The 19,153-nt window shown below is 34.2% G+C and overlaps 1 protein-coding gene across 1 annotated transcript in view; it reads right to left on the bottom strand.

Annotated features, from left to right (window-relative positions):
* The window catches only part of LOC128213789 (T-cell-specific guanine nucleotide triphosphate-binding protein 2-like), a 70,114-nt gene extending 51,749 nt beyond the window's left edge, over positions 1 to 18,365 (bottom strand). Inside the window, exons 1-6 of the mRNA XM_052919845.1 lie at positions 18,322 to 18,365; positions 7,529 to 7,619; positions 5,088 to 5,159; positions 4,382 to 4,417; positions 1,482 to 1,540; positions 222 to 1,190 (exon numbers count right to left, since the gene is read on the bottom strand). Coding sequence (XP_052775805.1) covers positions 222 to 1,190; positions 1,482 to 1,540; positions 4,382 to 4,417; positions 5,088 to 5,159; positions 7,529 to 7,613 — 1,221 coding nt within the window. The 5' untranslated portion in view covers positions 7,614 to 7,619; positions 18,322 to 18,365. The remainder of the gene's footprint in view (positions 1 to 221; positions 1,191 to 1,481; positions 1,541 to 4,381; positions 4,418 to 5,087; positions 5,160 to 7,528; positions 7,620 to 18,321) is intronic.
* Between the last annotated feature and the right edge of the window lie 788 nt (positions 18,366 to 19,153).

Raw genomic sequence — 19,153 nt, 5'->3', positions numbered from 1 at the left:
TATTCGGAACCCTCTAAAGTCATGGTTATGTGCATCTGTAGGTCATGCGTTTCTTTTGCGCACATATCAAGGAATGTTTTCAGAAAAACAGCGCATTGCCTTTGGTAAACTTTGACCTCTGTCGCGCTTCCCAAAAGCGGCAGTGACTGCCATATGTTTGGTTCAACTTTTTTAAAACCTGAATAATATTGGGCAAATCTATCCTCGTTTTCTACGTATACGTATGATTGCATTGACAACTTGACCAGCATTTCTTCGAGATCAATTTTTAGACGCTTTGCGATGATTTGTAGCGAATCTAAATAGAGTCCTAGCTGCGAACGATAAAATCTGCACTCATCAAGCAACAGGTCTATTTCCGCCGGATACTTGTTTGTGTCCGCCTTTGCAAAGACTGCTGCCACTGCCGCAGTTTTAGAAATCTCACTTATTCTACTTTCCAGAATAACGAGCTTGTTTTGAACTACTTCGTTTGTGATTCCAGACAGGGACATAATCATTGCTTCCCTTTTCAGAGCGGCGACCTTTTGGATCAGTTTACAGACAATCGTGCCAAAATCGAAAGCTGTTGTGTCATAGTTGTCAACAAGATATATATTTGCGTTTGTTATCTTGCCTTTCTGCAGATTGAGCCTTGTATTTTCTCTTACTCCCTGTACTAAGGCTTGCTTATCTTTGGCGGTCTGCAATTTGCGGCGTGACCTTTCGGCGGAGAAAAGGTCATCGTCGATTTTTGTTCTTATAAAGAACAAGTTAAATTTTGGCTTTAACCTAAGAATTTCTTTAGCGAGCCAAACGTCATTTTCCTTGAATCGCGAAGACGACATGAGCAATACAAAGTCAAACTGACCCAAGTTGATTTTCTGGAAGTATTTCTCCCGTGTGAAGCTTGACGTTCCTACTCCGGGCAAATCCCAAACCTGAAGATTTGGATTATCTGGATGTTTGTAAGCTGTTGGCTCCATTGTTGTTTCGACCGCGCCAACCTCCGCTGCCCCAAGATCATCAGCTTTGAGTCCTCTGATAGAGTTGATAAATGACGACTTCCCAGTTCCGGATTCTCCCGTTACAGCAATGTTGATTTGGATATTTTTCCATCCATTGATTGTTTGTTCTAACTTTTCACGAAGAAATGTGTACCCTGTTTCCAACATGATACATTTGTATTCCTCTACTTCGTCTTCTGATATCTGATAGAATCCCAACACTTTCGTTTAGACATATTATTAATTATTAGATATGCTATACTTAACTTGCACGTTTCAATTAACTGTGGTTAAAAAAACACGAAATCTCGTTAGATATGGTGATTGTTTATGCATGTTTACAAAATGTAGTCAGCGAGCGCCAGATATATTTAGTTATGTATTTATCTTTTAAACATAACTTTTTCGTCTGTGAAACAGACATTAACTTCCTAAAATATAGTATACTAAAGATTTAAAGCAATCAATAACACGAATATTTTAGTTTTAACCTACCACATCAAGATCCTCAAGAATATCACTTCCCAACTCATAATCTTCATATTCTTTTGTTACTAAAACATAAAAAACGATATTTGACAAACATTATTAATACAGTGTATAACGATACTTCTAATGATAATGCTCAAACTATTTAACACTAAAACTACTTTTAGGCTTAAAAATAAAATCATCGGATCATTATGTTTCTCGATCTAAGGAAGTCAAGTACTACCTGTAATGTTTTAATAATTTCAGCAGTCAAATATATAACCATAACCTAGTATAGAGGCACATTAACAAATTATGATAATTCAGGTAAAAATGGGCAAATGTTAGTGTCTGTGATTGTTATTCATGTGTTTTAACGTGTGGGGTAGGTAAATGCAAGAAGGTAATAATGCCTTCTAAATTTAAGTGTCGTTTGGTACCATCTGGCATTTACATGTATAATTATGTTTTATTCAGTACAGCACGATAGTGGTACAAAATTGTAATGTTTATGTTCATCTTATGCTTTCCGGTGATATATAGAATTCTATTAGTGAAATAATGGCGATGAAAATACCATTTTGATAACTGTTGATATTTTGACTGCAGTGAAAATAACAATTTTTAAAACTTGTGCAGCCCCATCTGCGCGTGTATGAAAATTCGTGGAAGGGTAAGGACTTGTTCATTCGTATTCTTTTCAAAGATGACCGATTTTCTATAATTAACCTGAAATAAAAACCTGACAAGCATCTTGATGTATGTATTTCTATTCTTTAAATATCAAGCTCTAATATTAAATTGAGGTTTTGGGCGGAATCGCCAAATATGCAGTATTGCTAGTCGTACTCGTATCAGGCGGCTGATTGACGGCGATTTTGCTTGTCAAGTGAGTTTGTGTAAGTATCAAAGACATGTTTGTAGTATAAACAGTCAGTTAGCATATAATTAATGTTTTCTTTATGCATTTGTTTTTGAAGTGTCACAGAGATAATATGGAAGAGGTTCCGGAAGTTCAGGATTGCAAGCGGGACCTCCTTCCGGACATTCTATTAAAGTCTCTTGCACCTGGTACTAGTCGAAAGTACGAATATGCGTTTAATCGCTGGACAAAGGGGGCGTTGGGTAATGGTTTGAGGTGTGGGGATATTTTGCCGGCCAGTAATTATCCGGTTGCACTTTATCTGATATACTAAATTCAAAGTGCAAATACTGCAGTTCAGATTAAGATTAGTGCATATAATTATGTAAATTGGTTTCATGATATATATGGTGTGCGTTCACCAAGTGCTATCAATACTATTGAAGCTGCCAAACGAATACTAGCAAAACAAGTGTTGATATTCTTTTAGTTATGTATGACAGATTGTTCAAATATGAAAACATAAAAAGTCAGCGCATAAAATGTGCCTCTCTTTTAAGGTGTTATGGCCTTATGCGTAGTGCTGAAATGTTGAATATTGTTGTTTCTGATCTTGTTTCTTAATATGCTCTAGTGCTCAATACAAATTACAAATTCGGAGATAAGTAAATGAAAAGGGAAATGTAATTTTCCAAGTTATATACAATGAATAAGTAGAAAATTGATTTCTTTTTGTATGGATAGATATCTCGTCAGGTGTCGCAAGTAACAGAGATGCACGTTTTTGTGCAAAATTCAATGGTTTAAGCTTATTCAGCTTTAGAACACTATCTTAAACTTTAGGTTTTGTTGTTTCATTTTGAAATGGTCATTGCGAAGTTTGTTGAATATGACAAAGAGAAGGTATATTTGGTAAAGTTTATGATGCGTTTTCATATTAAGGTACTTTAATGTAAAGGATATATGATTAACATTTTTGTTACATGTACATATCAGTCGATTGCCCTTATGCTCAATACAAATTAAAATTAATTAATTGAATTTGGTTGTTTGCCTTTATTTCGGAAATAAGTAAATGGAAAGGGAAAAGCGTTTTATTGCTTTATATTTTTATATATTGAAGTAATCCTACTTTAATTGTTTTTCATCTCATGAAAAGTATCGATATGTGTTTGGACATTGAAGCGTCACAACCAGTCATTTGTTAGGAAATGTGTAGCAACAATGCCCTATAAATCAGTAAGTTCAACAAAGCCTCTGGATTTTTGAAATAGTTACTGCGCCCACGATCAGTGGTTTTGAAATTATAAAAATCAAGGGCAAATCGGGACTGGCGAAAAAATTTCAATCACGGGGTGGTTGTAGTAGATGTTCTGTACCACGTGTTGTAGGTTACCGTGCAATGGTAGCAAGCGTCTATTATATTATCGTTGCAACTTAGTCGTATGTTATTTATTCACAAGGGGCAATCGATGGAGGAATTTTGTCATAGTTCAGAAATGCACAAATGCGTCTTCCGTTATAGTGCCTGATTGAGTGGAAATTCCATATAGTTTTGTCTATATGTTGTATAAGCAGTAACAATGCTGAACAAAATCTTACGGTGTCAACATTATTAAGCTCTAGCAAGTTACGCAATTGTAGACGATCAGATTTTGTTCAGAATGTTTACATTTAACACAACGCATGGCCAATGGAACTACATTCCCTGATTATGTCACTTTTTTCGAGTAAACATAACAACATAGAAGAAGCCATTCTCACTGTTAACGTCCATTTTGAACTCGTTGGCACTACAACAGAAGCATTTTCATCGCATAACAAAATGATTCCAATAATTGCCCGACGTGACGTAATTGCACTGTAAAACTGGTTATTATTCTAATATGAATATTTATGCAAAAACCAAAACAAAACAAAACAAAACACTCTCTTATGTATAAGAGATAATATTTAACCTGTAGTACGCTCTCGTTGTGCATAATTTCAAAAACTATGGTAAAGGATGTAGTAACTATTACAAACAAAATTGATATTATTAAAGGTTCAGAAAATCACTAACCTGCTTCAACACTTGAAGCTTCTGCTCCTCTCGGCTCTGTAACGGGGAAAATAACACATTACAATTTCGCAAAAAACTGTATTGTACAGGGACTAGCCCAGCGGTCGAAACAATCTAAAATAAACCCTCTTTAAGGGCACAGGGCAAAGGCCCAAACGACAGTGAACTAGAGACACAAACATATTAACACCATTTGATCGAATACAAATACCACAAGCAGACCACAAACCAATCAAATTTGCTTTACCAATAAATGATTGGATTACCGCCTTGGAATGAGTTTACTAGAATCCGAGTCTACTTGGGGCTGAACTAATTTACATGGCCATATCCTCTTGTCCCAATATGTATAAATGACTACCAAATTGAAAATATGAACCTCATAAGGAAACGTGTCAACTTGAAAACAATGAAGAATAAAGTAAACAATAACCTATGCAATGATTAGTTAATTTATAGTACTCAACGACCGTTTACAAACATTACCTGTTAATAAATGGGAGGCGGACCATCAGTGTTACCTCTTACGAAAAAGTCTTTTAAAGACAACTATCTGACCTAGCTCGCCTTAACTAGGTGTAAGGCTATGCCTTAGTTTTGAATAATTATGATACACAATAAAAATAGAATAGAACAATAGAAATATATAAAAATGAAAAAGGTAGATGTTGATATTATTAGCACTTAAACAAATCAGACTTCATACCTTCCTTGGATTCAGTCTTAATTTGAATATCCAGTGACGAAATAGCCTCAGTCGCGTCGTCAACGGTTTCATCTGTAACACATAAACATGATGGCTGTGTTATCCGTACCTATGCCAGGTATATTTAATCATAGCAAATGTTTCTTAGTTTGATGCTGATGTCATTCCTTTGCATACCAGTGATCCCTAGAGGAACCAATCAACCTTGTCCGCTATCTTGTGTTACCAGTTTTCAAGCCTTTACAAACTTGGAAACAGTTCCATTATCAGCCTTATGGTTTCAGTAACTACCAGTAATTATTTACTAACGTCATAAACGAGAGGATAGGTAAAATACGACAAAATCGTGGACGCGCAATTTGGTTTCAATTCTAACCAGAGACAACAGATGCAGTGTTTATACTTCAAAACCTTATTGAATTATATATCTAGCCGAAGAGGGTATATGATCTAAAGAAATGGGCTGTTAATCTAATCAAGGAGGATTAGACGGCAAATAATTACAAATTGTGAGTTCTATATATATAAAATTGTTCAGTTATGTGTCAAACACTGTTAGAACTTGTCTGAATTCTTTGCTAGCGGTATAGGCCTTTTCTACAAACTTCTCTAACTTCGCCGATCATGTTTGCCTCTTTGTGAATGACATTAATTGAATATGCATCAAAGTTTAATACAGGACTAACATAAGATCAATTACAAATATTCCTTATTAAGTTTGTCGCCGATTGCGTTCTATTAAGTGAGACCACAGGGACTACAAAAGCTCTAAGACTGTGTATGGGACTACTGTGGTCGATGGAAATGCAAGTGAATGTGGACAAAACGAAAATTATGATTTTCAAACGAGGAAGTTGAGGAAGGATATACGATGTATTCATGTTCATTGGAGAACAGATTGAAGTTGTGAACACATTTTGCTTTTAGGGTTTGCTGTAAGTTCAAACGGTTGTTTTTGCAAATGTGTAGACGCTGTGGAAAGTAAAGCTATATAATTAGTCAAGTCACTTAAAAACATTACCTATGGTGGGTATATACCAGTAAAATTACAATTTGATTAATTTTACGCATATGCGCTCCTTGTGATCGAATATTGTTCAGAGATTAAGCAGATTTTAAAAGTCAAAAATAACAATAAATAATTTGTCCTTATTTGGAGAAACGGGGTGTTTTCCATTAATACAGTGAGAGAAAATAGTCAAATATGTGTTTAAAATAATGAATAGCTTTAATTCAAATTGTACATTTATGAGATTCACAGTATAATTTTAGGTGAAAAAAGGTACTGTAAATTGGTCAACGAAAGTGAAATTGTTATTACAGTCAGCTGGTTTTAATAAAATTTGGTTGTATAGAGTCTCAATGATTATTATTCCATGTTTTATAAGTCAGTTAGAATTAAGACTGAAAGATAATTATGTTACAGCACAAAACTCCCCAAACAGCACAGTGCATATATATTATATAAACACTAGGTATGTTTATCAAGGATTGTTAGGTACCGCCTTAGAACTGTCTGTAAAATGTAAGTTTATTAGGGGTTTTAACCAGTATACGTGCACAAACCTCACTCTTATCCAAATAATTCTGAATAAATAGAAAAAGATAAATCTTATCAAAGTTCACCATAAATACAATTCGTTAAAATCTGATAATTATGTTAAGCTTACTTTTGAAGCAAGGGCAGCAAGTCTTGCTATATCGTCTCCCTTTCCGTTGGAGATTGGATTATTGTCTATTTTTAGTAAAAAGGGAATATATTTCAAATTTTACTAATTTTTCAAAAAAGTCACTTCTATGGTAACTTTTGTTCTTTTTATAGATTAGGTTTAAGTAATAAGCTACAGTTTTGAAATCTGGACCACATGTACAGCTTTGAGAACAAATATCAAGCTATATTGATTACAAAGGTAAAAAACTTTTACTCAGGTGAGCGATTTAAGGCAATCATGGTACACCTGTTAATTTATCTATGCGGTTGAGTATGCTATAAAGATGTTTTGATGATCATAAGCTGTATTTAGATTAATTTCGGTTTTGTTCTGTTTATTTCGATTAAAAGTTTAACGATATTATGTGATACCTTCAACCTGACGTGACAATAATTAAAGGATTTTACTGGCTTTCGCCACAATAGGAGCTTTTCAATCAATAGTTTCAGTGACGTATAACTTAGCTAGGCCAAGCCCTTTTGAAGGGACTTTAGTTAACAAGGTAATTAAACTAATTTCTAGACAGTAATTATTAGTTGACTTTGGTAAGAATCTTTGATCGTCGAAAGTATCAAGAACTATATGAGTTTGGAAAAGGCAGGACTTTCGATTATTAAGTATTCGAGTGTTCTAGTATATATTCTTACATCGATGCATTCCAATAATGTAATCAATGTACTTGAAACAAAAGTATAAAAGAAATAGAATATATAATTATTTATCACATACCTTGTAAAGCTGGTAATGTAGTACCGCAATGTAAACAAAACTTCCAGCTTTCTTTCGCACGTTTACCACAGTTGGGACAAAACATTTCACCCTGAAGAAAAACAAAATAGAATTGCCAAAGGCATAACAAACAGAATCTATAACACTCCTCATTTTGTCCCAAAATGAATAATATCACTCCTATGGTACTCCGGTTGATCAAATATCCGTTTTCATTTGCTAAATGGTGTAGCTATCCGTTTTTCCGGTTTGCACTTCATCAGATATATGTAAATTGTGGGCGTCATGTTATTTTGGTGTAATTTAGTTTAAGCATATTTTGTTCATCAGCGAATACACACATAACATAAAGACAAACAGAAAACACATGTTCAATCTAGAAAAGGATTATAAAGAAAGATAAATATATCTTAAAAAGTTCTTCTCCAAACCTTAGCAAAAGTACATATTTAATGACGGAGATTTGTACCACTTACAATGTAGATGACACATTGATATTGATATTGTTGAATTGAATCAAGTGATAGTATTTAGCGTGATTTGGCTTTTTTAAATGTTATTAAATATCTAAAGATTTGTTTTACAGACAACGTACACAGACCAGATAGTAGCTAAAAGTTAAATATTTTGTGTGATTAACAATGCTATTGTAAGCTTAGTTTACTTTCACTTGTCGAATACAAAAGTCGTTAATTCTGTTTGAGAACAGAATAAGAAGGTTAAAAGGAAAAAGAGAGAATAACGAAGGTAGGGTGGTTGGTTTAAATGAATTACTTCCTATTCTACACTGAGCCTTGATTGATAGTGCTTAATATCACATGTTTACAGAAAGAAAACAATCCTGGTGGGGATTAGTTATTAGTAGTAGGAGGTGACTGTTACTGGCTATCAAATCTTTTTGTCATTTGAATAAAGAGGTGAACTGCATCAAACAGTGTCTTATTTTTGTTCTTCTGTAAGGGAAGTGTCACCGTATAGTAAATTGCGAAGCGTTAAGTCAGGCAAAGCCTCCACAGAGTTGAGCAAAAGTCTCCTTTGGTCAGTATAGAGGGGACAGATAAGAAGATAATGATACCTTGTTTCGTATACTCCACACGCACAGAGGGATGAGTGCACAATATTTTTAACAAAAAAAATATTGAACTGCATTCGTTCCGTAAGCGAGTGTGAATGACCTGTAATTGACGTTTTCCATAGTAAAACAGAGTATTTGGTTTGGAATTATGCGACTTAAGGTACGCTTTAAAACCAGAAACAGTGTCAGTGTTTTGTGCTTCAGCTGGGAGACTAATCCATGCTGAGATTGATAAAGGAAGGAATGAATTCATATAAAGTGACTTATGTGTACGAAAGCTAGAGATCTTGGATGCGTTTCGAAGTGATCTTGTTGATGCTTGACCTACTGTGTGAGGAACCAAACATGAAAGATAATCAGGGGAGAGACCATTTTTCATTTTGTAAAAGAGTAAAAACTTGTGTTTTTCACGCCTTGTTTCCAAGCTCTCAACGCCAGATTCAATGTAAAGCAGACGCAAAGAAACAATGCGATTATAAACAGAAGCAATGCGTTCGCATTCGTTTTTAATTTTGTCAAGATCATTTTTTTCATACTGTGTACAATTATTCCAGATGACATCCGTATACTCCAAGATACCTTCTATTAATTTGATAGCGTAGACGTTTCATGATGTTAACTTTAGACCAAGCTTTTTCTTTAAAGAAGTTAAAATGAGAATGCCAATTGCCTTCATTAGAAAGAAAAATACCCAGATAATTGTGTATCCAACAAACGGGGTATCAGTGTCAAACATGTACACAGGATGATGAATGGGTTGGTTTCGTTTCCGAGAAATGACCATTGATTCAGTCTGGGGGTGTCCACTATAACACATAGACTTGTTTCATCAGCAAATTGGTGACATTTGAATATATCTCGTCTAATATGTCATTTATGTATATAAGAAACAAAAGACGACCCAAAATTAAGCCCTGGGGGAACTCCAGCTTCAACTGATTTTAATGCAGAAGTGGCTCCCGGAATTACCACACACTGGCGCCTATTCTCCAAGTATTTGGAAAACCAAAACAGTAAGTGATCACAAATGCCTGATTTTTCAAATTTATACAGCAGAACACGATGCCAAACTCGTATTTCAAGACCATTGTCGAGAGCTTAATAGAAACTGTTATTAAGGTAGGTAGGCTGGTTGACAGAAGAATGACCTGGAAGAAAGCCGGATTTGGATCGGGAAAAACACTTGTATCACGAAGAAAAATGAATACATATTTAAATATAATTCTTTCAAAGACCTTCGCCATAATATTCAACCGAGAGTTTGGGCAATAATTTGATTGGTCGGAAGGATTCCCCTTTTTAAAGACAGCGCAAACATTTAAATATTTCCAATTAGACGGAACAACACAAGAGGTTAACGCAGCATTGAACAATTCACACAAAGGTTGGCTAAGTTCTGAAGAAGCTTCAAGTAAAATACGATTATCAATGCCATCAGGCCCAGATGCTTTACCAAGAGAGAGAGACTACTTATAGCATCTTTTACTTCGGAAGGTACAATAACAATCGAATCAAGTTTAGCATCATCATTAGTAAAATCAAGGTCAGGTAAATTTTAGTTGAATCGTCAACGTAGGTCTAATGGACAAAGAAATCATTTAGAATTTCGGCCTTGTCTTGGTCGTCTGCAACGCACTGACCATCTAATGGGTTGAGCAGTGGAGGAAAGCCTCGTGATTTAACCAGAGTGATAAATGAATTAAGTGTTTTCCACCAGTCCCTAGAACTAAGTCCAATGGGTTTAAGTTTCAAAGCAAGAGAGTCAAAGTATAAAATTTTGAAGTCCGAATCAGAGCGAGTTTCGTTATGCAATTTGCGAAACTTAGTCAAATGTATCGGATTGTTTGTGATTTTGTCCTTTCTATAAGCTTTTTACGCTGTCGATTTTTTATGTTATTATTCATCCAAGGAGGTTCAAGAGGATTGATTGTTATAACCTTGTTAGGAATACAGCTGTTGGAAATATCATCAATTTATTTAGTGAAATTAGAGGTGAACAAATCAATATTTGTATTTCTAACTAGTGACAAATCCGAAAGCTTCTGGCAAAGTTGCGTATAGTTCCCATTTCCATATTTTACCTTCTTTACCGGTTTATGGTATCTAAAATTTACAAAAATAGGGAAGTGAAAACGAATGTTTTGATTTAGAAATGGTTCTACAATTCCACTATGGACTAAGGAGTTTGAGTAGGAAATAAATAAGAGATCGATAATTGAGAATTTTCTGTAAAGTGCGTTGGATCGGAGATGCATTGATCAATGGCGATTTGTTGTGATAAAGAATTGATTATGCGCCTCGAACTATCGACTAAATGTTCAAATTTTAATCACCTGTAATGATAATATCTTCAATACCGCTTTCTCTCGTCAAACCTATATAATCTTCAATAAGGCTATAATAGTTATTATCAAAGTTAGGAGGACGATAGAACACACCGATTAGTATACGTTTAGACGTGCGTATCTTTATTTCTAACCACGGACACTCTAGTGCAATTAGCTCCAAATCATTCCTTCTTTTAAAATTGATACCGTTTTTGATATAAGCGGTAACACCACCATATGTATCCCCTTGCCAATGACGCCGAACTGGTTTTGAGAAGCCAGGGATTAGAATATGGTCGTCTGTGATTGCTTCAACTAACCAAGTTAAGAAAATGTAAGGATATCAAAAGAACATAGTTCAGTTGACAATAAATCAAGTTTCGGTAGAAGACTTAGAATATTATAGTGCATAATAGAAAGGTAGTTGGGATAACACAGAAAAGTTAAAAGATTAGTGGACATATCGCTATGTGAACTACCAGGGGAAGTGTCGTGTCTTGAACTAGGACCAGGATAAGGGTGAATATCACCTGACAGTGAAAGAAAAATATGTAAGCAAGTTAATTTAACTTGGACTCTTTGACCTGCAAGAATACCTAAGTTAGATGTAGCTGTGAGATTTAACCTTAAAGAGTAAACATTACCTGAGTCGCTTATTAAGCACAGTAGAAAGGAAAGATTCACAGTAAGATGGAAACGGCCGTTGTACCTATATTTAGCATTTTGGACGACGTTTATTTTTGTTTGCCTATTTATGAAATTGAACTAAAAAAATGAGATATGCTAGTATTATCGGCTACACAACGTGACAAACAAGGTACGACCAAGATGTTTCTTCATTAGAACATGAAATATCCAGAACCACACCACCACTACACTGACAGTGAAAGAAAGAGAGAGTACAAAGAAGGCAATGGGCATGTATATGAGTAATCATATGATAGTGTGTATGGAGGACATAGTATATCTGATTTCGTACCAGTTATGAAGAAAGTTGACAAAATATAAAGAGAGCATATAGTCTGAAGTACAAATAAACAAACGAAAAATCTTAAATGATGTTGGAAGCGTAGTCAAGTATGTTATGTAAAAAAAATATAAGAATGCCAAAGAATAGCAATGACATTCCATAGAAAACATCAGTCTATGTAAATAATCATCTTCATGCAACAATATGCCAACATGTAATGTATCATATTAAAAGTAAACACATTTTTATAAGTATATAATTATTCTATTTCATTAAAATATAAACATTCTTTAACCTAGAATAAATTGTTAAATCATGGAAAATATGCAAAATATTTTTTAACGTAGTTTATCAATCATTTCTGTTTAAGACGCCGCAAAGATAAAATTTCCATTATATTAATAAATTTAAAAAGGCTTCAATAGATTATGATTTTGAAGATAATGTTTAAGTTAAAAGATGCACTCTTACTCCCAAAATAAGATTTACCAAAAAAGACAAAGGTGCAGAAAACACGGTATTTCTACCTTTTGAGACGGTGGTAGATCACAATAAATCTTTTAACATTCACCAATCATTTCATAGTTTTGCGTTTTCAGCTTTTAAATACACGGTTACAATCATGTTATCAGTAATTAATATTTTCCATAAATGCGTTATTTAGTAAGTAGTTAATGGTTTATCTGTCAAAATTTGTGTTTGTTATACCTGTGTATGATTTGATTTTGAATAAGAGTGTCACTTTAAGTAATGTTTATATATTATATGTAACAGTGACCGATTAAGGTATTAAATAGTCATAACACAAAGGCTCTTATACAAACAGGTGAGAGAAATAAATATAATTGAATCGAGACACTTAGCACTTAGTATGAATGTTCAGACAGTATACTTCAGGTAGAATGTTAAGTACCCACTGGTGCAGGCGACCTCGCAATATCTGCGTAAGTTTTTAACTGGTTTAAGTCGTCGACACAGTCGATCCGTTTGACAGCGAAGGAATCACTGTGCTTGTCCCTGACAAGAACTGACGATTAGGCGCCTTCGACACGACCTGACTTCGCTAAAACCGCGAGCATGGACGAGCAGATTTGCACGCGTTTTTGTCAATAGTTATGCGAAAAGCTATAGAAACAAGCTCAGTAGCAAAAAGTTAAAACATAAACCCGGTTTAACCCAGTAAATTTACATTTTACTGACCGTTTCAAGGCGGTACCTAACAATTCTTGATAAACATACCTATTTTTTATATATATAGTTCTTTGCACTGTGCTGTTTGTGGAGTTTTGTCCTGTTCTTCTATGTTTCTTGTCTATGATTTTGTGTTATATGTCTTTGGCGTTTTCCCAGTGCCACTAAACTGGGTTTATGTTTAAACTTTTTGCTACTGAGCTAGTTTCTGTAGCTTTTTGCATAAATATTAATGGCACTGTGTAATCGCCAAAGACATAGAACATAATATCACAAACAAGAAACATGGAAGAACAGCACAAAACTCCACAAGCAGCACAGTGCATACATAGTTTATATAAACAAGAGGGCCAAGATGGCCCTATATCGCTCACCTCAGTAAAACTTATATACTGTTATAGACTTGTTGATAATTAAAGGGCAATAACAGGGATTTGGCTTCTCTGATGTATGAAATTGTTACCTCGAGAGTGTTAACAAGGTATTTCCATATTTGGCTCTGTGACCTAGTTTTTGACCCCCAGATGACCCATATTCGAACTTGAGCTAGAAATCATCAAAACAACCTTTCTGACAAATTTCCAGGGTATTTGGGCTGAAAAACTTGTCTCGAGAGTTATAACAAGTTTTTTCCATATTTGGACTCTGTGACCTAGTTTTTGACCCAAGATGACCCATATTCGAACTTGAGCTAGAAATCATCAAAACAACCATTCTGACTAATTTCTAGGATATTTGGGCTGAAAATGTTACCTCGAGTGTGTTAACAGGGTTTTTCAATATTTGGGCTCTGTGACCTTGTTTTTGACCCAAGATGACCCATATTCGAACTTGAGCTAGAAATCATTAAAACAACCTTTCTGACAAATTTCCAGGATATTTGGGCTGAAAATGTTACCTCTAGAGTGTTAACAAGCTATTTCCATATGTGGGCTCGGTGACCTAGTTTTTAACCCTAGAAGACCCATCATCGAACTTGAGCTATAAATCATCAACACAACGTTTCTGACAAATTTCAAGGATATTTGGGCTGAAAATGTTACCTCGAGAGCGTTAACAAGGTTTCTCCATATTTAGGCTCTGTGACCTAGTTTTTGACCCCAGATGATCCATATCCGAACTTGAGCTAGAAATCATCAAAACAACCTTTCTGACAAATTTCCAGGATATTTGGGCTGAAAATGTTGTCTCGAGAGTGTTAGCAAGGTTTTACCATATTTGGACTCTGTGACCTAGTTTTTGACCCAAGATGAACCATAATCGAACTTGAGCTAGAGATCTTCAAAACAACCTTTCCGACAAATTTCCAGGATATTTGGGCTGAAAATGTTACCTCGAGTGTGTTAACAAGGTTTTTCCATATATGGGCTCTGTGACCTAGTTTTTCACCCAAGATGACCCATATTCGGACTTGAGGTAGAAATCACTGAAACAACCTTTCTGACAAATTTCAAGGATATTTGGGCTGAAAATGTTACCTCGAGAGTGTTAACAAGGTATTTCCATATTTGGGCACTGTGACCTAGTTTTTTACCCCAGATGAACCATATTAGAACTCGTCCGAGTAATTACTTGGACAAAAATCCTTACCAAGTTTCATGACAATTGAGGCAAAAATGTGACCCCTAGAGTGTTAACAAACTAAGTGGGGACGGACGACAGACGACGGACGACGGACAATCATCGATCCTAAAAGCTCACCCTCAGGTTACGGCTAAGTTGAGGTTAAAACTAGGAATGTTTATCAAGGATTGTTAGGTACCGCCTTGGGAACGGTCATTACAATGTAAATTTACTGGAGGTTTAAACCAGTTTAAGTGCACAAACCTCACTCTTATCCCATCAATCCTAAATAAAGATAAAACGCCAAAGGTAAATCTTATCAAAGTATGCATTAACTTGAGGAAACTTAAATCAAATAATAGTAAACTTATAGGTAAACCCCAAGTACTTCTATGATTAGAGATCCCAACTCTATCTGCAGACGGAGGAATACAATTAAGAGCACCTAAGCATCATTGAAGAAGACTTTATTATGGCCATACTCCTTAAGTTTTGATTTCTATTTGAATGCCTTTTTCCTTGATAGGTAGCAAACTTAACTAAAATTGACCGGGGGCTAGTATTTTGAACAAATCTGCCGGTTCTATGAGAGCGATCAATTTCCTGTATTGTGACCTGAGCGCCGATGTCATTACATTACGATATTGTCAGTGTCCTTGCCTCTCTCCTCCGACACTTCAGAGAATTGTGTCATTTGAATGTCTTTATGTGTAAAGATACCAATCAAACTAAATTTACACTGAAAAAAAACATCTTGCCATTAAAGGTTATATCCCTAGCAGTTTCAAAAACGGTCATTCGCGTCCGATTTAATAAAGAACAAAACAACAAACTACAATGACTTTATCTAGCGTATATTGTATTTTTACAGATTAGATATCGTCCATCAATACCCATTCAAATGATACCAAACTTATATGGGGTCGGTCACCAGACATATAAGAAATTAACATTTTTGCAGATGAATGCCAATCGTACATCGGACTCTTTAATAAGAAACAATTTCAACACGGTATTTAATTGTTTACCTTCTATTATGTCAAAGTAGGAGATATATCACAGTTGTTTATTTTAATTATATTTTTCGTGCGTTAAAGAACATCAAAACAGTCGAACTATTTATGAATTTCAATGTCAAAAAATTTCAAATCTTACTGTTAACTAATGACAGATAAATTGCACAAACAGGGTTTCAAATATCATAAATTACAAGGAACAAGATTTAGAGGGGAGGACGTAACTTCGCTTCATGTAAACATTAAGTGAGAATAAAGTTTAAGTGCAAACACATTGGCGGTTTGAATGAAAAATACCGATTATTTCACCAATTTCTACCTGGTAATTGGACTTTCTATTTTAAGTTTGAAAAATGTATGCGTCCAGTATATGGCGATTAACATATTTTTCTGTATATACATATTCACTAAACGACAGAATAAGCTGACGACACTCGAATTTTCTAAGACGGACTTACACACATATTTAATGTACTACAACAATGTATGATTTTCAATCAAATACAAAATTTTCAATTGACGGTTATGTTTAACATAAACCCATCAAGTAAAAAAATAATATTTTTTATTGCTCAAGATCATTGACTGTAAGTAAATTCTGGACTTTACCTCAGGGGTTATTCTTTGACACTTGGCCGAAAAGCAAATGATTGCTTTCTAAACCATAAGAAAACAGTAACATATCTTAACTTCAAACAGAACAGTTACTTCTCGTATTATTTAAATTTCCTTTTGAAAATAAAACTATTCAATGAGTATAATCAGATTTACCCGGCCATTTTCAATCAAAAAACAACCTCGGATGTATATGTACGATTCACAATATCAGATCTCTTGCCATTTAACTACGCTGCAAGTTGATCGCGTAGCAAATTCAATTTAGCAGTTAAACTGTTATGAATATTCATTATTCATGCAATAATTCACTTCACTGGAAATCAATTAAAACTTAGTTATACAAATTACACGTTAAAACACTTCAATTAATTTATAATTAAGTTTTAATCTTACAAACTATTTCGTCTAATATACCGGCATACATTCGAGGTAGTGTTTCGATGGAAAATGGCCGAGAAGTTCAAATGCAATGAACAGTAAACTAGGTTTTGTTTCTTTATAAAAGCTATATACGTCATATATCTCCTTCCAGAATATATGCATCAACAACACTTATATTTAATTTTCTTATACTACTGAAAAAAAAGATTATAAGATTAAAAGAAAAAAATGCATAACAGTACTGAAAATATGTGTCCCCTTGTTCATTTGAATCTTTCCATTCACCTAGTTGTCAGTAATCGTCATGTAACCTGAATCAGTAATAGAATGAGTTTTGAGTTAAGTTGAGTTGAGTAATTGAAATTAGTTACTAACCTTTTTTAATGTACCTTAGGTAAGAATGAAAACGTTTAACTTTGTTTTAGTAAATGGCATGCTGGTGCATAACAACATAATTGACCTAGCTTTTTTTATTTTGTTATCAATCAAGGGATATTTTAAATCCAAAATCGCAATTGTTTATGTAACATTTACCCGTTTAATACGCGATTCGTAAAAGATCTGTCGACGAGGTTTAAATACAAACAAGGAACGAATGATTTGATAGGAAGTGACTCATTAAAAATAGACAAATACTCGAACAATTACATTTAAAAAATAGCACACTTCTGATTTCAATATATAAATCACATGTTATTATGTTATTTAGACAAATAATATTTACATAATACTGTGTTGTGGAAATAACCAATAGTCAATAACATAATCGGCTATCGCCTAAGTAAGCAATGAGGGTTTTGGTCCACATCATATAATCCACAACAGCTGATAAATCTTTAATCAAACATTAACACTCTTATTCTGCTATCCGATGTTCAATACCAACGTTTACACACATACAAAAGGCCGTATATAGATCAAAGTATCATAAAAGCTTAATAACTGTGAATTTTATTGCATTGTCACCAAAGTGTTAGTAAACATTGCATCGTAACTAACAATCTGTTCAAATACCTTCTTATCAATAAATTTAAGATACCTAACTAAGATACCGATCTAAATATCTTTCAAACTTAAAAGAGAAAGTCATGATTAAGCTCAAAGAGCTATTTTCCGACATGAATTACATAACATAACTTATAATGGACTTTTATCCCTTGATAAATGCGACTTTACCAGAGTCATGCCGAACTACGACCAGATATAAGGCTTGATTTAAGGGGGGTAGTGAAGGTGGTATGCGATACACAATACTAAAACATGACATATTTCAGTATTATGACTCTTAAATGGCGCCGTAGCACAGTGCTGATATAACGATATAATGATATTTACTTAACGCACATGAATTTGACAATTTTCTTTCAAAACTGACTCTTTATCGAGAAATATATTATAACATTATTTCGGTGAGTTATGCAATACGATTGTAAATGAACATGCCATTTTAACTCAACATATGTCAAAATTAATATATTTCCTGGTTGTTATAATGGCTATTATCCATGTATACAGTATGCTTGTATTTCCCCAATCACAAATTTTACTGTCGAGTTGTGTATAATTTTGTCAATTCATTTTTTTTGCTTCTTCTTAAGGTATACATCCGTGAAAATGATATTTAAGCCATAAAGAATAAACAAATATCTTACCAAGTCGCCAACGCCCGTCTCTCATTTTTGTACACGGAAGTGAGGTATCACCATGGTGCAAACAAATAAATTGAATACTTCGGCAGTCTTCGTATAATTTCGTAGCTTTGCATTATAATGCCGAAGTATTTTAAGTGTTATCAGGGCTATAAATTAGGCAATCGGTACACACTCCGCTTTAATAAAAAAGTTACGATTTGAAGTAAGTCATAAATTCTCCTTCAAGCAGATGGTTTTATTAGGTTAAAGTTGAGCATAGGTTTTTATAACTGTAGACAATGAATAGTGGAAAAGACTGGTGGTTTATAAGATATCCCGACAATTGCAATCAAAACAAGGTCAAAAGTAAATAATTAAGGAAGAATATGCGTTTTAATCAAATTTAAATAAGGGCAAGGGGTTGTCTATTGTAACTGAAAGTAAAAGCCAAGACCATGGTGTTTTTGGTTTTTATTAATGTCATTCATTATAAAACGTTCTTTATTTTTTCGTTGGATCAGTATTAATTGGTTATGGAGGTAGATGTTTATATTATATGGTTCATATAGCATTGTTTCTGTAAAACGTGTAGCAAAACATGCTGTCGTCTTGGCAAAGTTAGATCGGTTATCGAAGTCACGCACGTGTGTTCGCACAAATGTAAAAAATAGGTTATAGTTGTATTGTATTAAGTAAAATATTAAAAATCTACATCATTAATTTTAGATCCCATTCTGTCTCGAGACCTTCATATAATTTCACGTGTGCGTACAACAGTTTGAGAGTGGTTGCCAACTATACTTATCTGGGTTTATTTATGAGTTACTGTAATCTTACAGCAAACTCAATCGCA

The sequence above is a fragment of the Mya arenaria genome, chromosome 13 (genome assembly GCF_026914265.1).
Source record: "Mya arenaria isolate MELC-2E11 chromosome 13, ASM2691426v1".
Lineage (NCBI taxonomy): Eukaryota > Metazoa > Mollusca > Bivalvia > Myida > Myidae > Mya > Mya arenaria.
Note: the sequence above shows the minus strand (reverse complement) of the source record. Positions and strands in the feature narration are given on the sequence as shown.